General features: G+C 42.8%; 1 protein-coding gene across 3 annotated transcripts in view; it reads left to right on the forward strand.

Moving 5' to 3' along the window:
* Positions 1-423: 423 nt before the first annotated feature.
* LOC137571837 (uncharacterized) overlaps positions 424-25,741 on the forward strand; it is a 330,761-nt gene continuing 305,443 nt past the window's right edge. For all 3 annotated transcript variants that reach the window (XM_068281532.1, XM_068281533.1, XM_068281534.1), the window contains exons 1-7: positions 424-588; positions 4,679-4,833; positions 9,071-9,316; positions 12,792-12,943; positions 22,530-22,703; positions 22,813-23,017; positions 24,315-24,529. In XM_068281532.1, the coding sequence (XP_068137633.1) occupies positions 450-588; positions 4,679-4,833; positions 9,071-9,316; positions 12,792-12,943; positions 22,530-22,703; positions 22,813-23,017; positions 24,315-24,529 (1,286 nt within the window). In that variant the 5' untranslated portion in view covers positions 424-449. The remainder of the gene's footprint in view (positions 589-4,678; positions 4,834-9,070; positions 9,317-12,791; positions 12,944-22,529; positions 22,704-22,812; positions 23,018-24,314; positions 24,530-25,741) is intronic.

Here is a 25,741-nt window from a genome sequence, read left to right on the forward strand (position 1 = left end):
ACCAGGCAGTTTCTATTCACAGAGTACAGATTTGAGGGTGGTAAACAGCCCTTAGTTTTACTGCTCTTAAAAAATTGGCATGAACATATGTCGAGTTGTTATTGCTGTTCCAATTTTCAGGTACTTTAGGCTTTATCGGACACCTTGCTTTATTTGATGCAAGAGAGATTAAGTAGAAATGTTACCATTTTACAGCTAGACCCTAGCCGTGTTACTACTTTGCTACAGGCTATACAAGGTTTACAAACAGAACTGCTTTTGTTGTTGTCCCTGGGAGTTAATGAAAGGGTTACATGCTGGAGAGATATTCATTGTTAGATACTGTTTACTGTTGGCCTTGACAACAGATGCAGCTTTACAGGTCTATGATATAAACTCCTGCTTTCTTCAGATACACATTTTCCTAGAGAAGCAGCTGTTTATATGTTTTCTGGAGGGAAGTGGGAAAAATGGATGAGAGGCACTGGTGGATAGTGAGCAAAGTGCAGCAGACCTTCCATACTGCTGGTGGCCAGGACAGTTCCTCAGCACTGGAAGCCTTCATTTTACAAGCTAACAATCTGCAGCTCATCAACTGCTTCCTTCAGGGTAAGTTAGGTCAGTACTGTATGTACTAACAGGGTTAGTATGATTCAGCTTTGCAATATCTTATATGTTTGTGTTGATGTAAAGATATACTGGTGATCAAGCTGCTCCTTGCATAATAAGCATTGATACTACGCAGCTATCTTGAGTTATAATGCCAAATCCAGGGAACTGTGCAGGAACAAAATTGCTATTTTATTAAATATGAACATGTTTTATTAAATTGCACTTTAAATATGTACATTTTGGGATTAATTAATGCCGTGTTTCCCCCGAAAATAAGAAAGGGGGCCCATATGCAATTCACTTTTTCTCCTAAGAGATAATTTTTCATCTTGTATTTAAAATAACTTTTCAGCATTTTACAATTGAAAAAGTACCAGAAAGTAGTTGAAAATCTACTGTTTACAAGTTGTGAAAATATCGCCTAGGAGAAAACTCAGGTGAAAAAGTGAATTGCATGTGGGCCAGTGTCTTATATTAATTTTTTCTCCAAATATTGTGCTAGGGCTTATTTTAAGTGGATGTTATGAACACACAAGTCCCTGTGCTGTGTTCTTCCTTCCCCACTGTGCCAACCTTCCTCTGCTGTATCCACTTCTTGTGTGGCCTGTGGCCCCTTTGTACATTTAGTGTCCCCATCTGTACCTGTATCATCCTCTACCCCCTAAACTCCTGTGTCCCATGTAATCCTATGTCCTGTGTTCTCCAATGTCCCCCTGCATCCTCATCTTACCCCAAGCTCCATGTTGCGCTGTCCCCCTAATCCTCTGCTTCCCCCCAGCTCTATGCTGCTGTGTCCACAATATTCAGCCTATGGGAAAGAAGTACGGCAACTTGTGTTTCTACTGGAGCAGATGTTCTGGTAGGCGGAATCATGGCTCTGTTATTGGGCCGATGATCGCACTCGCTGAGTAGCAGCAAGTGCAGTGATTGGCTCAATGACAGAGCCTTGGTCCTGCCCGTGAGAGCATCGGCTCCAGGAAAAACACAAGTTGCCATACTTTTCCCCCTTACTTCAGCTAGGGCTTACTTTCGGGGTAGGGCTTATATTTCGAGCAAGCTCAAAATTCCTGCTAGGGCTTAGTTTCAGGGGATGTCTTAATTTCAGGGAAAGAGGGTAAGACACTGCTAAAGATGGCCATGCAGTCAGATTATGTTTCAGAACCTAGCTATAGCCTCATACTTACACCCTAAGGATTTCTGTCGCCCGGCAGGGATTGGGACTCGATCCATCTGATGTATAGATGCATCACTAGCCTTCAGGCCAGCAACACATCTGTTGCTATGGTGGGGGTGGCTATAACTGAGTTACACACATTCAGTTGTGATTGACCAATTTTAACTCCTCCATGAAGTATGAGGGCAAGCCGATTTTGAATACTCTGATCAGATTGTGGAGGAAAGCTCTCATACTACATGGAAGTGGTAAAAATGACCTTTGATTACCCAATCAAACTTGGATGTGTGTACTAGGCTTTAGGAACTCATACAAACATTCGATTACGGTTGCCTTAATGATTGTTAATCGATAGGCCAACAGTTCTGGGAACAAGCGATGTACAGTCAAGCTGTTTAACTATAGCCAATTAGATTACATTTTTATGTATTAAAAAACGTCTAATATTTGCTTGCATTTACTCAATTTATTTTAAACAACTCCTATAAATCAAACAAAATAACTGATCTTGAAAGACTGTAAAATGCATTGTGGCTGGGTAGAGTTCTAGTTAAAGGCAGCACCTATGACAAAGGAGACCAGAGTTCGATTCCTGGCTGAAGCCAATACCTATTCAGTAAGGAATGCTTGGGCAATACTCCCTACCACTGCAGGGTGGTCTATTGAGCATGCCCTTAGTGGTTGCAGCTCTTAAAGGGAACCTTAACTGAGAGGGCAGTCCTGCTGATCTCTGACTGCAGTAGTGGCTGAATCACACACCTGAAACAAGCATGCAGCTAATCCAGTCTGATGTCAATCAGAGCATCTGATCTGCATGCTTGTTGAGGGACTTTGGCTAAAAGTATTAGAGACACAGGATCAGCAGGAGAGTTGGGAAACTGGTATTTTATAAATCCATATCCTTCTAAGTTTAGGTTACCTTTAAGCGCTTTGAGTATGAAAGGAGAAAAGCACTATGCAAAGATTAGCATTATAAATGAATTATGTGTAAAATTTGAACTCCGCATTGAGCAAGAAGACAGAAGAGTCGGCACTACAAAAATGGCAACAATCACTGGCAAATTATTCTGCATGGCATGATGAATAGCAGCGTGCTCTAAGCTTGCAGAAATAATAAGTTGTATCAGTATGTGTAGATAGATCAAAAAATACTTGGCGCAGCTGCAGTTGTTACTTCTGTTTATTGCATGAGACGTGAGCAGGTAAATGCAAAATCAAACACTCCACATACCATGTAGAGGAGAGCGTAACAGTGTGTGTGGGCACTGGTGGGGAGCTAGTCAGCCGTTTCAGGTTAACAATCGCTTCCTCCAAGGCTGCGTCGTTGTCTGCTGGCGACTCTTCGGTTTAAATTGCCGATAAGTGGCGTCCATGCAGGCACCTTGCCGCTTACAATCATCCATCTCCGCCGTTCCCTGCTTCAGCATTCCAGCCGAAACCAGGGTGTCTGGGGTGCGAAGTCAGTATACACTTGGCAACAGAGATTGCCTTGGTGACTGGGGACACCCATTGTTTGATTTTGCATTTACCTGCTCACATGTCCCGTGCAATAAACTGAACTAACAACTGCAGCAGTGCCAAGTATTTTTTGGTCTATCTACGCATATAAAATATGAACTACCTGATAAAAAACACCTCCCATGTATAACTCAAAATTCACATTATGGTAGTAAATTTGGATAATATACTAGATTGGTCTAGAAGTAGAAAGACCTGAGAAACTCTGGAAGTGTTTGTTGCATGCAGGGGCGTAACTAGATTTAATAGAGCCTGTCTATGAGTATGTGATGTACAATACTCCTTCCTATGACATTTATTACTGACTCTGATCAATGTTTAATCCGGAAAATATGTTTAATATAAAACATGAAGCACTTTCCAGATTAGTCTGGCAGTCTGGCTACAGGACTGTATACTGCCTTAATATATGTAGTGTAAAGTCGATGGTTTCTTACCTTCTGTAAATGTTATGTTATGTTTATTTTTTATGTTGTGCTCAATGGAGCAAAAAATTCAATAAAAATTCTCTGTTAAAAAAAGATTTAATAGAGCCCCCCCCCCCCCCTTGCAAAAATGATATCATGGGGCTTCCTTGTTTCCTGAACACCATATGGGTCACGCGATTGGGAGCCAGCGAATAGCAGCAGAGAGTGTTCTGCTGTGAAGCAGCATCTAGAAGAAGGAAACAATGACACACGCTCCTGCACAGGGGATTTTTATTTTTGGTAATTGGCAGCACTTGCGGTTGGGAAGAGGGAGGGGGAGGGACCCCCAAAGCCTTTGTGCTCCCCTGCGATGGCACGGGTCGCAGGGGCTGATGGTTACACCCATGGTTGCATGGTAGCATAGACAGTAAGGGTCAAGTCCAAATCTCTGGAAGATTGAATCTCTGCTGGGTTTTTTTTGCTTTGAGCTTCTTTTCAGGTGTGTCTCAGTTCAGGTTTTCTCTTGCTTCCTTTTACAGTAATGGGATCCATTGAGGTAGGAAATGAGGGAAATCTGCCTGACGTGGATACAGACCATAGTAATATTGCAGCAGAGGCTCTTACCGAGTCTATTTGAAACTGAAAAAAGGCTTTGATTAGCATTGTATGTTCGTTTCAAAGGCTTTTATTGAAGAAAGCCAAAATTACAAACTAGCATTGTATTTTAAAGGATACCTGAAGTGAGAGGCAAATGGAGGCGAACACAGTTAATCCAGCACAGGAGACTTGGGCGCACAGGGAGTAACTTTGGCGCCGACAGAAGACGTAGCTGAAGTTTCTTTAAAATACAATAATTCGGCTTCCAGCGATTGCTTTTACTGAAATTTAAATTTAAAGCAATTCAGCTTTTACTGAAGTATTGTTCCTGTTTTTACTATGTGGTCATGCAATATTTATTTCATTTGACTTGTCCTTTTATGTCATTAAGCTGGAGGACAGCAGACACTCTTCTTTTTGGTTGAAACGAATGATCCATTAAATTCTTTGACATGGCAATTCCATATCACATCAGATTTGCTGAACTTAGACCATATTACCTGGAAGTCCTCTTTCCCCTCAGTGATTTACTTCCTACGTTTACAGGTAAGGACATCAATACAGGTGACATAACTAAGAGAAATGTTCTAAAAAAATATATATATATATTAGTAATGGTATCCTTTGCATTTCTTAACGTGAGACCTCAACTCACTCTCGTAAAGCATTCACTTTATGGCATGGTTCACACTCAGATAGTATATCACAATCGCCCAGTACTGCAGTGAGAATAATCCCATAGGGATACATTTGTCACAGCGCTTTGCTGTTCACTGGCAATCAGCAGAGCACTGAAATGTTCCCAAAAAGCGCCCCAGTGTGAACTAGCCCTTAGGGCCCTTTTTACACTACATGCGATTCTTAACCCATTCCAATGCAATTCCGATTCCTATGTGATTTCTGGGCTATTTTACGCTACACATGATTTTGCTGAAATTTAATTGCCATGCAATTTTTATGCAATTTTAACAAGTACTGCATGCTATGTTTTTTCTGTGTTTTCTCCTTGTGTTCTTAGCAGCCAGTGAAAATCGCATTGAAATTGTATTTCGATTTGCATTATAAAAGAAAATCACAATGTGATTCTAATCTGATTCTGATGCAATTTTCACTGAATGCTAGGAACACAAGGACAAACATCACAGCATGCAGGGCTTTTTGAAATCGCATCAAAATCAGAATTGCATGAAGTGTAAAAGAACCTTCCCAGGATTGAACGCCATCCCAATCAGTACCTTCTTCCCCGTGAAAAATCTTTACCATTTTTCAAATATATCATCAGGCGGTGTCTATGTGGCTGATAATGGCCTCAATTCACTAAGATCATGCTGGAGATAATAAGGCAAGAGAAATCTTACCTGCACACATCGATCTTGCCTTATTAAGGTGTAGAGATAAGTTTTCACATTGAGAGAGTTATCTTATCTCTTCAGTCCTTAAGTTACCTCCTCTGTAGTTATTTTCACATGCAGGTAATTAACAGCCTCTTTTTTAACTTTAGAATTCTGGAGTTATTCTAAGGATTGAAGAGTTAACATTAGAGATCTCACCTTAACTTAAAGACAGAAGAGTTAACATTAGGTTTGCCTGAGGTAAAATGTTTCCTGAATACTACATGCATTATCACCATCACCATGGTGATAACTCTAGAAACGTTATTAAAGACAGGAGATAAGCTTAGTGAATTGAGGCCATTGTGGGGAAACTCCTACCACAGTTGCATTGTTGGAAATACTGTCTATTTCCAACTGCCAAACAAGAAAGCAGTACCCCCCTCTGTGCATAGAACTCTCAGTAGCCCAACATTCTGCAGAGATTACTTGGAAATATGTGATATATTTCAGAATGTAAATCTGGGTGAGAAAATATTTTACAATGGGCAAACAATAACTAAATAATTTATAAATGAATATTATAAAACATAAACAATTGTATTAATTACACTATTTTCACTACAGTTCCTCTTTAAGTAACCCACTGAAGATAAGGCTCATCCTAAACACATGACCATTTTTGAGAACTCAAGAGCTAAAGCTGAAAAAATGCTGTGCTAATATCACATTCTGTAAGCATAACATGGAAAATTTTGGCCCCTTCCTTACACTCGGCTTCAAAGTTAACCCTTACGGTAGAGCTGTCAGCCATACTATCTCAGAAAAAAACCCACATATATAAGTAGATAAATACTTGCTCTACTTACATAACATATGCATTGCACTGTCCACATTTTGATTTTAGTGATTTTTCTATAGTAAAAAAAGAGAAAATCCTTCGTAGGATTTTCCATTTTGTCTGTATCTATCTTGAAGCCAATCCTAACAACATTTCCTCCCTTACTCTGTCTGTGTATCCTTGCCCGCGCTTCTCCCAGTCTTCAGACACTCCCACCCAGGTCTGCAGTAGAAAGTGCATTGAGAAATATTGGCCAATCAGAGAGGACAGAGGTGTGGGAGGGGAAAATGGGAGGGAAAGAGGCTTCAGCCAATCGGGCTGCATTAGTTAATTCTGAGGGGAAAGTAAAGAAAAAAAACCCAGCATGCCCTGCAACTTCCTTTATGTGGCAGATGTACCAAATAAGAGCCAGGGAAACTGGGAAATTATGTTTTATGGAGAAGAAAAAATAAGAGTGATTTTTTAATTTTTGGATTGCCTGGTTACGATCCTTATTACTTGTTTAATTTAATTAATTTTTGATTTAATTTCGACAGTTACGCTTTAAGATTCCACAATGTAACCTGTCTGTAGAGTCTCCCACCTGACCTGTATTCTACCTGTAATCAGCTTTTCTAAAACAATTGACCCTGCAGGGACGGTACCCACTGCCTACTCATACTTACAGCTTCAGTGGCCGGTATTTAATAAACGTTTCTCCTAAATTTTTTTCCCAGGAGATAATTTTTTATCTTACCTGTAAAATAACTTTTTAGCACTTAGCAATTGAAAAACTGATGTGAGTAGATAAGTAATATCATTTTTTTTTTCTTTTAGGGGACTCAAAAATTGTTAAATTTTTAAACTATGAAAACGTCTCCTGTAAGAAAAGTTAGTTGCATAGGGGCCAGGTACTTCTCTGGTTTCAGGTTGCAGTTACCACTTGAACCAGAGCCGTCCTACCATCTAGTTCCTCTCCCAGCATCTGTGTATTGGTAACAGCGCCCCCTATGATGACGTGACCGCATGTCACCACAGGGGTGCACTATTACCAATACACAGATGCTGGGAGAGGAAATAGATGGTAGCTGTGAGGATTGGAGGAAGACACATGAGTTTTAACTACTATGCCCGCTCTACCCACCGCTGCAGCCACCTTCAAATCTAACCTGTACTGCGGGGCACCTACCTATCTAACCTATACTGCAGGCACCTATCTAACCTATACTGCAGGCACCTATCTAATCTATACTGCTGGCACCTATCTAATCTATACCGCAGGCACCTATCTAATCTATACTGCAGGCACCTATCTAATCTATACTGCGGGGCACCTACCTATCTAATCTATACTGCAGGCACATATCTAATCTATACTGCAGGCACTTATCTAATCTATATTGCGGGGCACCTACCTATCTAATCTATACTGCAGGGCACCTATCTAATCTATACTGCAGGCACTTATCTAATCTATACTGCAGGCACCTTCCTATCTAATCTATACTGCAGGCACCTATCTAATCTCTACTGCAGGAATTTATCTAATCTATACTGCAGGGCACCACCCTATCTAATCTATACTGTAGGCACCTTCCTATCTAATCTATACTGCGGGGCACCTACCTATCTAATCTATACTGCGGGGCACCTATCTAATCTATACTGCAGGCACTTATCTAATCTATACTGCGGGGCACCTACCTATCTAATCTATACTGCGGGGCACCTATCTAATCTATACTGCAGGCACTTATCTAATCAATACTGCAGGCACCTTCCTATCTAATCTATACTGCAGGCACCTATCTAATCTATACTGCAGGCTGGCACATATCTATCTAATTTATACTGCAGGCACCTATCTAATCTATACTGCAGGCACCTTCCTATCTAATCTATACTGCAGGCACCTTCCTATCTAATCTATACTGCAGGCACCTATCTAATCTATACTCCAGGCTGGCACCTACCTATCTAATCTATACTGCAGGCACCTACCTATCTAATCTATACTGTAGCCACCTACCTATCTAATCTATACTGCAGGCACCTTCCTATCTAATCTATACTGCAAGCACCTACCTATCTAATCTATACTGCAGCCACCTTCCTATCTAATCTATACTGCAGGCACCTATCTAATATATACTGTGGGGTACCTACCTAACTAATCTATATTGCAGGCACCTATCTAATCTATACTGCAGGGTACCTACCTATCTATCTAATCTGTACTGAAGGGCACCTACCTGTCTAATCTATACTGCAGGGCACCTACCTACCTGTGCTTCCACAGCGTGCGTGCGTGTCCACAGCATATGTCTCTCGGCCCCGCATATGACACTCGCCCCAGGCCCCGCGTACTCTAAGGCCACCTCTGACTTGAACTTCTATTTACCCAGAGCCACACATGTTTATCACCTACCAAAATTTAAAAATGAATGCACTCTGTCCTCCTCCAATAACACTAAGTCAGTGCTGTTGCAATTACATAACATAAGTACATAAGTACATAACATATGTACATATTCAGATCCTCCTACATTTCTGTCCAACATCCAGGACTCCCTATGGAATATAAATGGTATGTTTTTAATACATAAACTTTTAATATTTTTTTTTTATTCAGACCAAATGTGAAATCGATGCCACAATGATGGAAAAGGACATATTTTGTGGTGAAATCAAGGAAAATCCATTGGAGAGTCTGAAATGCATACTGAATGAACTCTGTATCCCTTTGCTTCGGTCTCAGAAAGACTGGGGTTCTTGTAGCCAGGAAAGTGTGGCTCATTTTCTATCAGGTCTAGAAAAACATTATACAGCCGTTGAGGAAGCTGCCACAATTAACAATACAGGAAAGCAACACCTGGCAGTAAGTACATATAACGTCTACAGTTTTTTTCTTTCATTTCATTTGTTTCCTGCATTTTGATATTGTGTTATATCTAACCCCTTAAATAGTACCTAAATTATAACTGACAGTTTGCTTTAAACCTATTAAAGGGACTCCGAGCAGTGCAGTGCAAAAACTATGGAAAGATGCATATCATTTTAAAGCTCTCTTTCTCCTCTTTCCAATGATATATAAACTGCCACCCTACGCCTTCTAGTTTTCACTATTTTCACGATTGAAATTGCCGCGGCCGCGATTTCAATTGCGAAATTAGAGAAAACTAAAAGGTGTATGGCGACGATTTAGGGGTCGTCAGAAAGAGGAGAAAGAGAGCTTTAAAATGATATGCATCTTTCCATAGTTACATTGTATTACACAGGGCGAATTTTTCCTAAAGTCAACAGCTCTGACTTTCTCTGAAATCGTGGCCGCTGCTATTTCAATCGCGAGAATAGTGAAAACTAAAAGGCGTAGGGTGACGATTTATATATCATTGGAAAGAGGAGAAAGAGAGCTTTAAAATGATATGCATCTTTCCATAGTTTCTGCACTGCTCGGAGTCCCTTTAAGTTGCCAAGATCTATTAACCTCCTTGGCAGTAAAACTTTGCTAGCTGCGCCAGCACACTGATCGCCGCCGCCCCGCGCACGATCGCCGCTATCCGTCGCGCCGCACGCCCCCCCCCCCAGACCCCGTGCGCTGCCTGGCCAATCAGTGCCAGGCAGCGCCGAGGGGTGGCCCGGGACTCCCAATGACGTCCCGACGTCAGTGACGTCGGTGACGTCATCCCGCCCCGTCGCCATGGCGACGGGGGAAGCCCTCATTTCCTGATCGGAGATCGCCGAAGGCGATCGAAGAGGGCGGGGGGATGCCGCTGAGCAGCGGCTATCATGTAGCGAGCCCTGGGCTCGCTACATGATATAGGGGGAAAAAATTTTAAAAAAAACTGCTGCGCTCCCTCCTGGCAGATTTTTTTATACCGCCAGGAGGGTTAAATCACACATAATAAAGTGTGATTTTCTCACCCCACAGGGTCCGTATTCTATATATGTTCTTTAATTCCCCTGCCCCCTGTCTAAAATTGGGCCCTGGCCTTTCTTTTTCATTACTAGCCATGGATGCAAAAGATGCTGGGGAATTGATGTCAGTACTCCTCCCCCATGTCCTGCTCCCAGCCAACACGCACTGTGAAAAGAGATGTAATCTAATCCAGGCAGGCAGACAAGACATCTGAAATAAGAAATACAGCCAACAGGATAGGACAGGCTGCAGCTGTTCTGTTGTGTCTCTTCTCTCTTACACACTGTGCAAAGAGATGAAATTTGATCCAGGCAGGCAGAGGGCAGGGGAGGGAGGGGCAGGGGAGGGCGACCAGGCTGGAGGGGAGTTCACAAAGCTGAGGGTGTACTTGCAAGGAATCAGCATGAAAAAGATGGAGGTCCTACTACAGATATAAATGTGAGTTTGTCCTATCTACTATGATGAACAAGATGTAAACTTTATATGCTCATCTAACGGTACACAGGGCACAGACTGCATATACTGTATGTATTGCCATTCAATTTTTTCTTGTTTGATCGGAGGTGGCACAGGCAGTAGAAACATGACCTGCATTGGCTTTAAGGTACACCTGAAGTGAGTGGAGTATAGAGGCTGCTGTGTTTATTTCCTTTTAAACAATACCCATTGACTGGCAGTCTAGCTGATCTCTTTGGCTGCAACAATGTCTGAATCACACTTCTGAAACAAGCATGTGGCTAATACAGTCAGATTCCAGTAGGAAACATCTGATCTGCATGCTTGTTCAAGGTCTATGGCTAAGAGTATAGGAGACAGGGGTTCAACAGGACAGCCAGCTGCTATGCTGTCTGTTTTCAAGCCTTGACTAATATTAGTCATGACCTTTGATCTAGGCTAGTCACTCACCTTGTCCACTGCTCCTGTGAGCCGGGATTAATAACATAGAATACACCAGCTGTCAGTTTTCCGATTCAGCAAAATGGACAAGAAAATGTTCAGTTTTGCATTGCAATGTGAGCCCTGCCTCATTCTTAAACTAGATAGTGTAGCTTGTTAACAAACTTCATGTAGGCTTGAAAAAGCTGGCTATATAAACCGCTGTCACCCATCAGCCATCAAACGTGTCAGATTTGCAGCAGTTGAAATTTGCCTATTAAACTCAAAGGATGAATTCTGATTGGATGCTTTAAGTCCTGCCTTCCTTTCCTTACCTTGGACCCCAGTAAGTTGTAAAGGTTGGGAAGCCTGGTATTCAAAGTGGAAGAAGAGTATATTTGATTTTTACCTACAGCATTTCAATTGGTCCAGACCAATAACCAAATCATTGACATCATAATTAAATAGGGCACTGAAGATTCCCGTTGGTCCATTGTTCTGCACTAATGGGAAGCCTTACTGGGAAATTCAAATATGCTGGCTGCAGGGTTGCTGGTCCTGGCCAAAGTAGTAGCAAAGAGCCCCTCTTATGTTTAAATTGGGTCAATTATTCTTTAGGAGGAGCAGATGGAGGAAAATCTTTTTCTTCGATTCGCTCCCTTAATGTTGAAATATGGATTGGTAATGCTTAGTCCATTAAGGGCGTGAGGTGAGGGCTAAATGAATGACATGGGGACTAGTACCATATCTACTGATAAAAACAGTTTGGACTTGAAACATTTCCCAATCCCTAATGTTGAACTCTTGCACAGGACAGAATGAAAACAGAGAAATGCACCTTGTATGTATTTATAGAGTTTAGCCTTTCTAATCCCCCCCCCCCTCTGTGACTAATCACAACTGTAATTTGATCTCTCAGCTATGTCAGATGGCTGCCTCAGCAGGCCAGATAATTTTTAAACACATTATTAACCATTTCCGGACAAGCAGTCTCTGCCCCCTTAAGGACCAGAGACTGCTGGTACAGCAAAGTGTCGGAAAACGATGAATCTTTGCGCAGACCTGCTGCTCTCGCCAGTCACCCCGCTCGCTCATCGCCGCAGGAACTTCCGCTCGCTCATCGCCGCAGGCACCTCTCTCTGCCGTCACTATGATGGCAGAGCACTGTGTGACAGTCAGGAGCCGCTTTCATTGGCTCCTGACCGTGTCAATCAATGTAAGCCAATGGGATTGGCTTACAGTAATGACAGGGCCAGGAGCCAATGAGAACGGCTCCTGATCGACACACAAAGCTCTGCCGTCATATAGACGGCAGAGTGAGTGAACTGTGGTGGGGAGAAAGCGGCGCGATCGGCAGGAGCGGCAAATCCGTGCGGCGACAGGATTTGAAATCTACGTCCTGTCAGATCCGCACTGCCACATGCAGGACGTAGCTTTCAAATGCGTCGGTCCTGGAATGGTTTTCTTATTTTCTTTAGTTCTCCCTGGCATTTCAAAAACTGTTTTTCTTTATTCTTTTTTTATTTTTGTTATCTCAATAAGTGTTTTGTCTTTGCAGATTTTGAAGAGACCACAGAACATAGTAAGCCAGGATGTCATTCAGCAGAGGTCTATTATTCTGGATCCCGAAACTGTCAGTGAAAGTGAAGCTCTGCTTTCAGAATGGATGAAATCCATTGAGCAGATTCTGATGGAAGCTGTAGATGAAAGGTACCCACTAAATCAAGATGTAAAAATAAAGATAGTGGAATGAACTTCATATTTATTTTTTATTTGCTTTGTACTTTGGATACTGGTTAAGGCTTCTTGCACACCAAGACGTTGCATTAGGTGCCACGTTAAGGTCGCATAACGTGCACCTAACACAATGTATGGTGCTGCAAGAGCCGACGGTAGAGTGAGCCACGTTAGGCGGCTCGATTCCTATAATGTCTCCCAGAGTGGCGCTGATTGGCCAGCGGGACCACGTGATGCGGAGCGAGACACTCCGCATCACGTGGTCGCGCCGGCCAATCAGCGCCCGCCAGTGCAGTGAATATTAACCACTTCCCGACCGCCGTATGTACAATTGGCGGCCGGGAAGTGCACCCCGCAAGGACCGCCGTATTGACAATTGGCGGCGGTCCTTGTAGGGGCATGGGCGGAGCGATCGCGTCATCAGTGACGCGTTCCTCCGCCTCCGCCTGGCGCCGCTCACCCGCCGCAACATCCCGCCGGCTATACAGAAGCGCCGGCGGGATGTTAACCCCGCGATCGCCGCATACAAAGTGTATAATACACTTTGTAATGTTTACAAAGTGTATTATACAGGCTGTCTCCTGCCCTGGTGGTCCCAGTGTCCGAGGGACCACCAGGGCAGGCTGCAGCCACCCTAGTCTGCACCAAGCACACTGATTTCCCCCCCCCCCCTGCCCCAGATCGCCCACAGCACCCATCAGACCCCCCCCTGCCCACCCCCCAGACCCCTGTTTGCACCCAATCACCCCCCTAATCACCCATCAATCACTCCCTGTCACTATCTGTCAACGCTATTTTTTTTTTTATCCCCCACCCTGCTCCCTGCCCCCTCCTGATCACCCCCCACCCCTCAGATTCTCCCCAGACCCCCCCCCCCAGACCCCCCCCCCCTGTTTACTGTATGCATCTATCCCCCTGGTCACCTGTCAATCACCTGTCAATCACCTGTCAATCACCTGTCAATCACCCATCAATCACCCGTCAATCACCCCCTGTCACTGCCACCCATCAGCCAGCCCCTAACCTGCCCCTTGCGGGCAATCTGATCACCCCCCCACACCAATAGATCGCCCGCAGATCCGACATCAGATCACCTCCCAAATCCATTGTTTACATCTATTCTCTCCTCTAAACACCCACTAATTACCCATCAATCACCCATCAATCACCCCCTATCACCACCTGTCACTTTTACCTATCAGATCAGACCCTAATCTGCCCCTTGCGGGCACCCAATCACCCGCCCACGCGCTCAGATTGCCCTCTGACCCCCCCTTATCAATTCACCAGTGCATTCATTACATCTGTTCTTCCCTGTAATAACCCACTGATCACCTGTCAATCACCTGCCAATCACCTATCACCCATCAATCACCCCCTGTCACCCCCTGTCACTGCCACCCATCAATCAGCCCCTAACCTGCCCCTTGCGGGCAATCTGATCACCCACCCACACCATTAGATCGCCCGCAAACCCGCCGTCAGATTACCTCCCAAATGTATTGTTTACATCTGTTATCTTCTCTAAACACCCACTAATTACCCATCAATCACCCATCAATCACCCCCTATCACCACCTGTCACTGTTACCTATCAGATCAGACCCTAATCTGCCCCTTGCGGGCACCCAATCACCCGCCCACACGCTCAGATTCCCCTCAGACCCCCCCCCCCCTTATCAATTCGCCAGTGCATTAATTACATCTGTCCTTCCCTGTAATAACCCACTGATCACCTGTCAATCACCTGCCAATCACCTATCACCCATCAATCACCCCCTGTCACTGCCACCCAACAATCAGCCCCTAACCTGCCCCTTGCGGGCAATCTGATCACCCACCCACACCAATAGATCGCCCGCAGATCCGACATCAGATCACCACCCAAGCGCAGCGTTTACATCTATTCTCTCCTCTAAACACCCACTAATTACCCATCAATCACCCCCTATCACCACCTATCACCACCTGTCACTGTTACCCATCAGATCAGACCCTAATCTGCCCCTTGCGGGCACCCAATTGCCCGCCTACACGCTCAGTTTGCCCTCAGACCCCCCCTTATCAATTCGCCAGTGCAATATTTACATCTGTTCTCCCCTGTAATAACCCACTGATTACCTGTCAATCACCTATCAATCACCCATCAATCACCCCCTGTCACTGCCACCCATCAATCACCCCCTGTCACTGCCACCCATCAATCACCCGCTGTCACTGCCACCCATCAATCAGCCCCTAACCTGCCCCTTTGCAGGCAAACTGATCACCCACCCACACCAATAGATCGCCCGCAGATCCGACATCAGATCACCACCCAAGCGCAGTGTTTCCATCTATTCTCTACCCTAAACACCCACTAATTACCCATCAATCACCCCCTGTCACTGCTACCTATCAGATTAGACCCCTATCTGCCCCTAGGGCACTCAATCACCCGCCCACACCCTCAGAATGCCCTCAGACCCCAGCCCTGATCACCTCGCCAGTGCATTGCTTGCATCTATTCCCCCCTCTAATCACACCTTGAGACACCCATCAATCACCTCCTGTCACCCCCTAGCACACCTACCCATCAGATCAGGCCCCAATTTGCCCCGTGTGGGCTCCTGATCACTCGGCCAATCCCTCAGATCCCCCTCAGACCCCCTTCCGATCACCTCCCCAGTGCATCTATTTTCCCCTCTAACCACCCCCTGAGACACCCATCAATCACCTCCTGTCACCCCCCTAGCACTCCTATCCATCAGATCAGGCCCAATACAACCTGTCATCTAAAAGGCCACCCTGCTTATGACCGGTTCCACAAAATTCGCCCCCTCATAGACCACCTGTCATCAAAATTTGCAGATGCTTATACCCCTGAACAGTCATTTTGAGACATTTGGTTTCCAGACTACTCACGGTTTTGGGCCTGTAAAATGCCAGGGCGGTATAGGAACCCCACAAGTGACCCCATTTTAGAAAAAAAGACACCCCAAGGTATTCTGTTAGGTGTATGACGAGTTCATAGAAGATTTTATTTTTTGTCAAAAGTTAGCGGAAATTAATTTTTATTGGTTTTTTTTCACAAAGTGTCATTTTTCACTAACTTGTGACAAAAAATAAAATCTTCTATGAACTCGCCATACACCTAACGGAATACCTTGGGGTGTCTTCTTTCTAAAATGGGGTCACTTGTGGGGTTCCTATACTGCCCTGGCATTTTAGGGGCCCTAAACCGCGAGGAGTAGTCTAGAAAACAAATGCTTCAAAATGACCTGTGAATAGGACGTTGGGCCCCTTAGCGCACCTAGGCTGCAAAAAATTGTCACACATGTGGTACCGCCGTACTCAGGAAAAGTAGTATAATGTGTTTTGGGGTGTATTTTTACACATACCCATGCTGGATGGGAGAAATTTCTATGTAAATGGACAATTGTGTGTAAAAAAATCAAACAATTGTCATTTACAGAGATATTTCTCCCACTTAGCATGGGTATGTGTAAAAATACACCCCAAAACGCATTATACTACTTCTCCTGAGTACGGCGGTACCACATGTGTGGCACTTTTTTACACCCTAAGTACGCTAAGGGGCCCAAAGTCCAATGAGTACCTTTAGGATTTCACAGGTCATTTTGCGACATTTGGTTTCAAGACTACTCCTCACGGTTTAGGGCCCCTAAAATGCCAGGGCAGTATAGGAACCCCACAAATGACCCCATTCTAGAAAGAAGACACCCAAAGGTATTCCGTACGGAGTATGGTGAGTTCATAGAAAATTTTATTTTTTGTCACAAGTTAGCGGAAAATGACACTTTGTGAAAAAAAACTATTAAAATCAATTTCCGCTAACTTGTGACAAAAAAATAAAAACTTCTATGAACTCACCATACTCCTAATGGAATACCTTGGGGTGTCTTCTTTCTAAAATGGGGTCATTAGTGGGGTTCCTATACTGCCCTGGCATTTTAGGGGCCCTAAACCGTGAGGAGTAGTCTTGAAACAAAAATGACCTGTGAAATCCTAAAGGTACTCATTGGACTTTGGGCCCCTTAGTGCAGTTAGGGTGCAAAAAAGTGCCACACATGTGGTATCGCCGTACTCGGGAGAAGTAGTATAATGTGTTTTGGGGTGTATTTTTACACATACCCATGCTGGGTGGGAGAAATACCTCTGTAAATGACAATCTTTTGATTTTTTTACACACAATTGTCCATTTACAGAGGTATTTCTCCCACCCAGCATGGGTATGTGTAAAAATACACCCCAAAACACATTGTACTACTTCTCCCGAGTATGGCGATACCACATGTGTGGCACTTTTTTGCACCCTAACTGCGCTAAAGGGCCCAAAGTCCAATGAGTACCTTTAGAATTTCACAGGTCATTTTGAGAAATTTCGTTTCAAGACTACTCCTCACGGTTTAGGGCCCCTAAAATGCCAGGGCAGTATAGGAACCCCACAAATGACCCCATTTTAGAAAGAAGACACCCCAAGGTATTCCGTTAGGAGTATGGTGAGTTCATAGAAGATTTTTTTTTTGTCAAAAGTTAGCGGAAATTGATTTTAATTGTGTTTTTTCACAAAGTGTCATATTCCGCTAACTTTTGACAAAAAATACAATCTTCTATGAACTCACCATACTCCTAAGGGAATACCTTGGGGTGTCTTCTTTCTAAAATGGGGTCATTTGTGGGGTTCCTATACTGCCCTGGCATTTTAGGGGCCCTAAACCGTGAGGAGTAGTCTTGAAACTTAATTTCTCAAAATGACCTGTGAAATTCTAAAGGTACTCATTGGACTTTGGGCCCTTTAGCGCAGTTAGGGTGCAAAAAAGTGCCACACATGTGGTATCGCCGTACTCAGGAGAAGTAGTATAATGTGTTTTGTGGTGTATTTTTACACATACCCATGCTGAGTGGGAGAAAGATCTCTGTAAATGGACAATTGTGTGTAAAAAAAATTAACAAATTGTCATTTACAGAGATATTTCTCCCACCCAGCATGGGTATGTGTAAAAATACACCCCAAAACACATTATACTACTTCTCCTGAGTACGGCAATACCACATGTGTGGCACTTTTTTGCAGCCTAACTGCGCTAAGGGGTCCAAAGTCCAATGAGCACCTTTAGGCTTTACAGGGGTGCTTACAATTTAGCACCCCCCAAAATGTCAGGACAGTAAACACACCCCACAAATGACCCCATTTTGGAAAGTAGACACTTCAAGGTATTCAGAGAGGGGCATGGTGAGTCCGTGGCAGATTTCATTTTTTTTTGTCGCAAGTTAGAAGAAATGGAAACTTTTTTTTTTTTTTTTTCACAAAGTGTCATTTTCCGCTTACTTGTGACAAAAAATAATATCTTCTATGAACTCACTATGCCTCTCAGTGAATACTTTGGGATGTCTTCTTTCCAAAATGGGGTCATTTGGGGGGTATTTATACTATCCTGGAATTCTAGCCCCTCATGAAACATGACAGAGGGTCAGAAAAGTCAGAGATGCTTGAAAATGGGAAAATTCACTTTTTGCACCATAGTTTGTAAACGTTATAACTTTTACCCAAACCAATAAATATACACTGAATGGGTTTTTTTTTTTATCAAAAACATGTTTGTCCACATTTTTCGCGCTGCATGTATACAGAAATTTTACTTTATTTGAAAACTGTCAGCACAGAAAGTTAAAAAAATCATTTTTTTGCCAAAATTCATGTCTTTTTTGCTGAATATAATAAAAAGTAAAAATCGCAGGAGCAATCAAATAGCACCAAAAGAAAGCTTTATTAGTGACAAGAAAAGGAGCCAAAATTCATTTAGGTGGTAGGTTGTATGAGCGAGCAATAAACCGTGAAAGCTGCAGTGGTCTGAATGGAAAAAAAGTGGCCGGTCCTTAAGGGGTAGAAAGCCCTAGGTCCTCAAGTGGTTAAGTAGCCATGTGCGCGGCTACTGTAGCTGGCTCTCCCCGCCTCCTCTCCGCCCCCCACTGCGCATGTGCAAACAGTCTAACGCGGCTATAGCCGCTCCAACGCCGTAGCATGCTGCACTTTGCGCAGAACGTGCAGCGTTACATGTAACGCAACGTGGGCTGTGTGAACAGCCCACTTGTGTTACATTGCTGTGCGTTGGGGGAGCGTTACAGGCGCACTAACGTGCGCCTGTAACGTCTTGGTGTGTAAGCAGCCTTATAGTAATACAGCAGATCTAATTCAAAGCAAATACCCACTTGTCTTATAATAATTATAAACATACATACGAAGAAGCTTCTCAAGTTTTTTTTTTGTTTACCATTTAATGTTAATGTTATAAAAAAATAATCTTTTCATTTAAATCTGCCAAAGCTAAGAAGTTTAAATTGCAGTATTCTGTTTATTGTACTGTTCCCACACTTTTGTCCAGAAACTCTCATGTTGCTGCAGCAGGAGTGATTAACTGCAAAGGGCAGAAGTTTTTCTTTCTCATGTATGGGTTTTAAAGCAGTGTTGCATGCGAATTTTTGCCTAAGTCATTTTCGCATCGAAAATCCCGTTTTCGAATTCAGCAAATTTTCCCAAAAATCTTCAGAAATATTCGCGTTTTCGACCAGCATCGAAAATTGTATGCAGACGCTTATGCGGAATAATGTCTGCAATAATCCGCATGGAAATTCATTCTATGCGGACGCTTATGCCCTTATGCGGAAAAATGTCTGCAATAATCCGCCAGAAAATTCGGATGCTGACGCTTATGCCCTTATGCGGAAAAATGTCTGCAATAATACGCAAGTAACGCAAAAATGCCGGACATTAGGCGGAAATTAATGCGAAAAAATTCGATCGAAAATTCGCCTGTCGAAACTAAATTAGGCGAATATTCGGCGAAACGAATTTTTGCATTTTCGCTCATCACTGTTTTAAAGGACTTTTATTAATTATGCCACAAAGTTAAATACGGCAAGTTAAAAAAAGCTAACACATGAGAAATATAATAACAATTATTACATGCTGATTCAGAGTGTTACATGATAATACCATGGGCAGCATAGTGGTATAGGGGATAGCACCTCATCTTGCAGCTCTATGGTCCCCAGGTCAAATCCCAGACAAGACAGGACACTATCTCCATAGAGATTGTATGTTCTACCTGGGTTTCTTCCCACATTCCAAAAATATGCTGTTAACTTAATTCCCCCCCCCCCCAAAAAAAAAATCGGTCTCAAACTATTATTGTGAGCTTCCCTGAGTGACAGTTAGTGAAATAACTAGAGACTGTGAAAGATGTCAGTGCTATATAAACAGTATTACAACAGTAATACCGAGCAATAAATAACTACATTACCATAAATATACGTTTCCTTGATATATAGACCAATTAGTCCTCTCTGTCACAGAATAGTTTATAATCTTATGCTGGGTTTACACCATACAATTTTCTGTTAGATTCTTCTGTTATGCTGGGCATACACGGTGCAATTCTGCGCTCATCCGCGCGGATCGATTCCCGCTCGTCCCCGCTGGCGCTTTTAATCAGCGCTTCGTTTATTACTATTGTTCTCCCCGCCGGTATCAAGCGCAGAATCGATCTGGCGGGGTATCGGACAGGTTGGATCTTATCAATCGAGCCATCAGAGGCTCGATTGATAAGAACTATTGTACCGTGTATGCCCAGCATAAGATTTTTCTGTTAGATTTTCTGTTAGAATGCATAATTAGATTATTTTCTGTAGAGAATGGTCATTATCTCTGGTGCATTGTCTTCTGTCTATCTCCTGCATCAGTAGAACAATGCCTAATTGCTCGGCAGATAGATCGTAAGATAGATACATTTCCAACATGTTGAACTTTATCTATCTGGCAGGTAAATCTAACAGAAAATTGTATGGTGTAAACCCAGCATTAGTTTTCAGCCTCTTTTGTTAGCTAATGCTCTCCATGTGCCACATGTAGACCAGTTTTTAAGAGTAATGCTGGGCATACACGGCTTATTTATTTATTTATTTTTTTATTTCAATAATTTTTATTGGTTTTGGGCATAGAATAACAACTCAACAGAGCAATATCTAAGTGCGTTTTGCAATCGACAACTTATTGCTAATTTATATGCATCGTAAGGTACAACAGAATCTGCAAAGGCAGATTATATTACATGTGGAACATTTTGGAAGTCAGCAGCTCAAAGGCATCAATTACTGACATCCCAAGTCAACATTAAGCTAGTATAAAAGTAGTATAAAAGGGAAAACCACCACACAGTGTCGGTGGTTTAATGCTCTTGACAGTTCGTACCGCGTTGATTTCTGTGTAGACCCGGGGGTCATAGAAGTACTGATTACTACATTCGTGGACCAATCCGTGGGCCACTCTATACGTTTTAATCATCATTATGTGAGCAGCTTTTTGTTGGGTATTGCCTCATCCTAATGGGACAGCAACCATCAGGGAAGAGGCAAGAGGGAAAAGAAGAGAAAAGAGAACTGAAAGGAGAGTAGTAGGAAAAGGGAGAAGAAAAAAGGAAGATGGTGCCGAGCTGCTACCGACTCCATTGAAATGATGAAGACAGAAGATAAGATAAGATAAGATAAGGGAGTGCCTAGATGAGATTATTAAAGCTATCCTGCTCTATACTGTTGTGAGGGACGTAGGGAGCCAATGGGAATAGTATATAAAGTACACGGCTCATTTTTTATTATCAATCGAGCTGCTGATGGCTCGATTGATAATATCCGACGTGTCCAATCACCACGCTGGATCGATACCGCGCTCGATCCGCGCGGGCGGACAATGGAAGAAACAAAGCGCAGATAAGGAAGTGCCCGCGGGGATGAGCGGGAATCGATCCACGCGCCCGCGCGGACGAGCGTGGACGCGCCAGCATCGAGCCGCTGGCTCGATACCGGCGCATTATCGAGCCATGTATGCCCAGCATTAAGCCTTGTACTCATGTTTGAAGACTGTCACCCACAGGGATTGGGAATGGAACCCTCGGGCAACAGTTTTAGGCAGCGTTTTGTACAGAACTTTGCAATATGTTCTGTTAGTGTGTATATATGTGTGTGTACCGGATACCTTGGCTAAGATCCCTCTAGAATCTGTAAAAGGCTTTACGTCAGAACAGAAAGGATACAAGAATTACAGTAGAAGGGAGTCATTTAAAAATAAAAAATAAAAATCAGTTAAAAATTCCATTAACTGAAAGTAGACATAACAGACGTAAAAATTCATATATTTTCAAACTTTAAACGAACTTTCTAAAAGGTACAGACATATCATTGCCTTTAAAAAAATAGTTTTTTTTACAGTCTGTATAATAGTTTTTTTTTTGACATTTCTGGAAGACACAACAGACCTATGGGGTTTTCTAACTGTTAATTTGCATATATTTAGCAGTGATGCACTGGGAGACATCTCAAGCTCACTCCAACCTGAATTATAGCAAATTCTTTCTGTTTTAAGAAAGCAAACTTTTGTATTCATAGCATTTTAGTAAGGGGGCTTTTAGGACCATTGTAGCCCCTCACACACTCCATTGAGTTCTGGTTCACCATGAGCTTGCTGGTTAGGCTGAACCTCTAACTGTAAGCACATTGATTTTAGAGTTCTGGATATTACAACAACTCCCCTGACTGAACTTCAGCGCTGGCACCAGAGACAGAAGATGCTGGGACTGATAACAGAGCAACTGAAGGGCAAAGAATGTAAATCTGTTATTGGAGTCATAATAGCAGCCAAATCAAGACTGCTGAAGAGATGGAAAGCTGTGGATATCAGGTGAGAATACCTATACAGTGACATGATATATATGTGTAAGGTTGTGTGGTTTGTTTTTATATCAATGGGTAGAAGTAAAATTCAAATTGGAAATTGTTATTATTAACAGCATTACAGAGGCATCTAATGGTACGAAGGATCGAGTAAAATACCTGGAAGCACTATTCCGACACCTGGAAGCTTTGTCCACTGAAACCGACCCAGTAAACCTCATAAACAACATTTTATCTGGCTTCTTCAGTGGCATTCAACAGATTGAAAATATGACAAGATTCTTTGCAAAAAATGGCTATTTGGGTCTATTGCTTACTAAGGTATTATATTTTAAAACTGATATTTTTATTATTGGAATAATTATTGCAAGTTTTTCTTTTTGTGGTTGCATTTTTTTTTTCTGGTTGAACTCGATGGATGTATGTTTTTTTTTTCAACCCAAATAACTATGTAAGTATTTTTATATGTATGGGTAGGAAATAATGATAATGCTGTTAAAGAGTAAGCACAAATACAGAAGAAAGTGGACCCGACGCTCCTTTACATGTAAACATATGGTGAATCCTGCAGATCTGCCCTATGCTTTGGGACTGCTGTTAATTGCACATTTCTTCATTGCACTGTCTAGGATTTCATTGTAAAAAAATCTCGTACCACCTAATGCTAACAGCAGCACTAGGTGGCTCCTATGTAGCACATTGACAGCAGAGCAAGCTCACCCATAATATAAGAGAGCAAATAGCAACAACATTAGTCCAAACAAGCTGATATTGGCGATGTCCTAAACAGCAGCCTGATAATTCCAAGTAGTCCAGCAGATGTAAGAAACAGCAGGAGGGTTTTGCAAAATGGAAGAAAGTCACTCACTTTTCGATGGAGACGTCTGCTATTGGTAGGATGCCTACAAGCAGGAGAGTGTTGTGGCAATTTCATCCATTCCAGAGCTGGGAGGGACCTGTGAGAGGGGGGATACAGGGCCTGAGAAGCATTTTTTTTTTATCTCGGGCTGTTATGAATGCCCAAACACTCCAATAGTTGTGGCATATATCTGGGAGAGGACACTGTAAGTTGGGTTACAGTATGATTAATAAAAAGTTTAAGTGCGTACCCCCGCCTACAGAGAATCTTGCGTGCCAGTAGGGCTGATGTCAAAGGTTTCATCTCACAGCATTTAGCCAGGGTTATCGGCAAACTTTCCTGAAAGATCTTAAGTGTAAAGTCCAGGAAGTCTATGGACAGTTGATTGTGAGTTTTGGGCAAGATGGGAGATGTGGAGATGTAGCCATGAGGTTCATGCAATATGTGTTGTCATGTTGATCTAAAGGCAAGCTTAAGTTGAACACCTTTGTTCCAATCTCACTACATATCAGGATTTGATATATTGAGTTACATGTTGACCTGTTCACAAATTGGACAGAGGCATATTTGAGGAATATGGTTTATGACGGTTTCTGTGCGTAACTGTCCTATCTTTTCTTGTGATTATTTTCATACAAAAAGTGATGATGATGATCATATAAGTATATCCAGACCCTCACCAGTTAGAAACAGGTATTTACTTGTTTGCTAGTTGTCATCTTACTTACCTTTAAAATATATTTGTTCTGTTTGAACCAGGTGTCAAATCAGTTAACCCAGAACTGTAAGTTGTCCCTAAAAGAAAGCCTGATAGGTGGAAATTCCGAAGACAGACTCTGGGAGATGATCAGAGAAAACATGGAATTGGAAAAAGAGGAACCTGTTCTACCGAATGGGACCAGAGAAGAGAAGATGCTTAACAAAGATAAAGCTAAAACAAAATTGCTAAAAAGAAACAGTTCTTTCTATGAAAGGTGAGTGATAGAGAGACTTGCACTATTACTATGGAGAAGAACGTTCAATCTATAGTATAACATATCATACACTGATCAATAACATTCAGTAGCACAACTTTAAAGTATTATACTAAAGTATTATACTAATTACAGATTACTGGTTATATTATACTAATTAGAGATTACTGTTGAAAATGGTGCCTTCTTGATAAGAATTTGCGAACTAACCTTATGGTAAAGTTGTGGTTAAGGGGTCTTATTGATCCTAGCACTGGTGGATTAAGCAGGCTTCTCTTGGATGTAGAATATGAGTAACCACTGGTCTTTATCGGAGCATCCCACAAAGGTTGATGGGCATCTACCCCTAATGGGCAGTCTACTTTGCTGCTATTGACTATCATGTCACAACCTCAGCATTATCCAACAGGAGACAAGAAAAAGAGAAGGGCGTATCATGTAGCTTGCATGGTTCTGTTGACTGACAGAGTAGGGGCTAGTCGCAGACTGGTGTCAGGTTTGGCAGCTGGTAGAGTAGAGTCAGAGGGCAGGCTGGGATCAGGCATGATGGCTGGAAGAGCACGATCAGAAAGCAGGCTGAGATCAGAACTGATTACCAAAAAGGCAGAGTCAGAGGGTAGGCTGAGATCAGGACTGATAACCAGTAGAGCAGAATTGTGAGCAGAGCAGATTGTGATCAAGTGATTGCTGACAAGACAGGATCTGGAAGTGGACTGAGATTACGACTGGTTACTGGTGACGCAGGATCAATGTCACGGACCAGGTTCAGAGTAGGTTTTTGGTGGACAGTGTCATGGTCACAGGCTACGTTCAGGGTAAGTTACTGACAAAGCAAGATGAAGGCCACAGGCTGGGTTCAGGGCAGCTTACTGGTACGCAGTATAAGAGAGACACCAGAGAGCTGTTATTATCAAACATCTCAATGTGCTGTTTGAGTGGGTTTCAAATACCCTAATTGCGGGCAGTACCAGTTCATTGACCTGTCTTCCTGCCAGGCCACAAGACCATGCACACACTAGATGAACACACAAGATGAGGGATCTGAGCCTGACAGGGAATGCCCAGGAGAGGAATGTGGCAGACAGGAGCGCCAAGGAGGCCAGACCCACAAGCAGTGCAGGATTCAGAGCAGGGTGGTGAGCATGATAGTTGTGAAAAATAAGATGGAAAGATGAGATACCTGGGACTTATGACTAGAAGCTAGGTAAAAGG

This window comes from Hyperolius riggenbachi, chromosome 4, assembly GCF_040937935.1.
Source record: "Hyperolius riggenbachi isolate aHypRig1 chromosome 4, aHypRig1.pri, whole genome shotgun sequence".
NCBI classification, from domain to species: Eukaryota; Metazoa; Chordata; class Amphibia; order Anura; family Hyperoliidae; genus Hyperolius; species Hyperolius riggenbachi.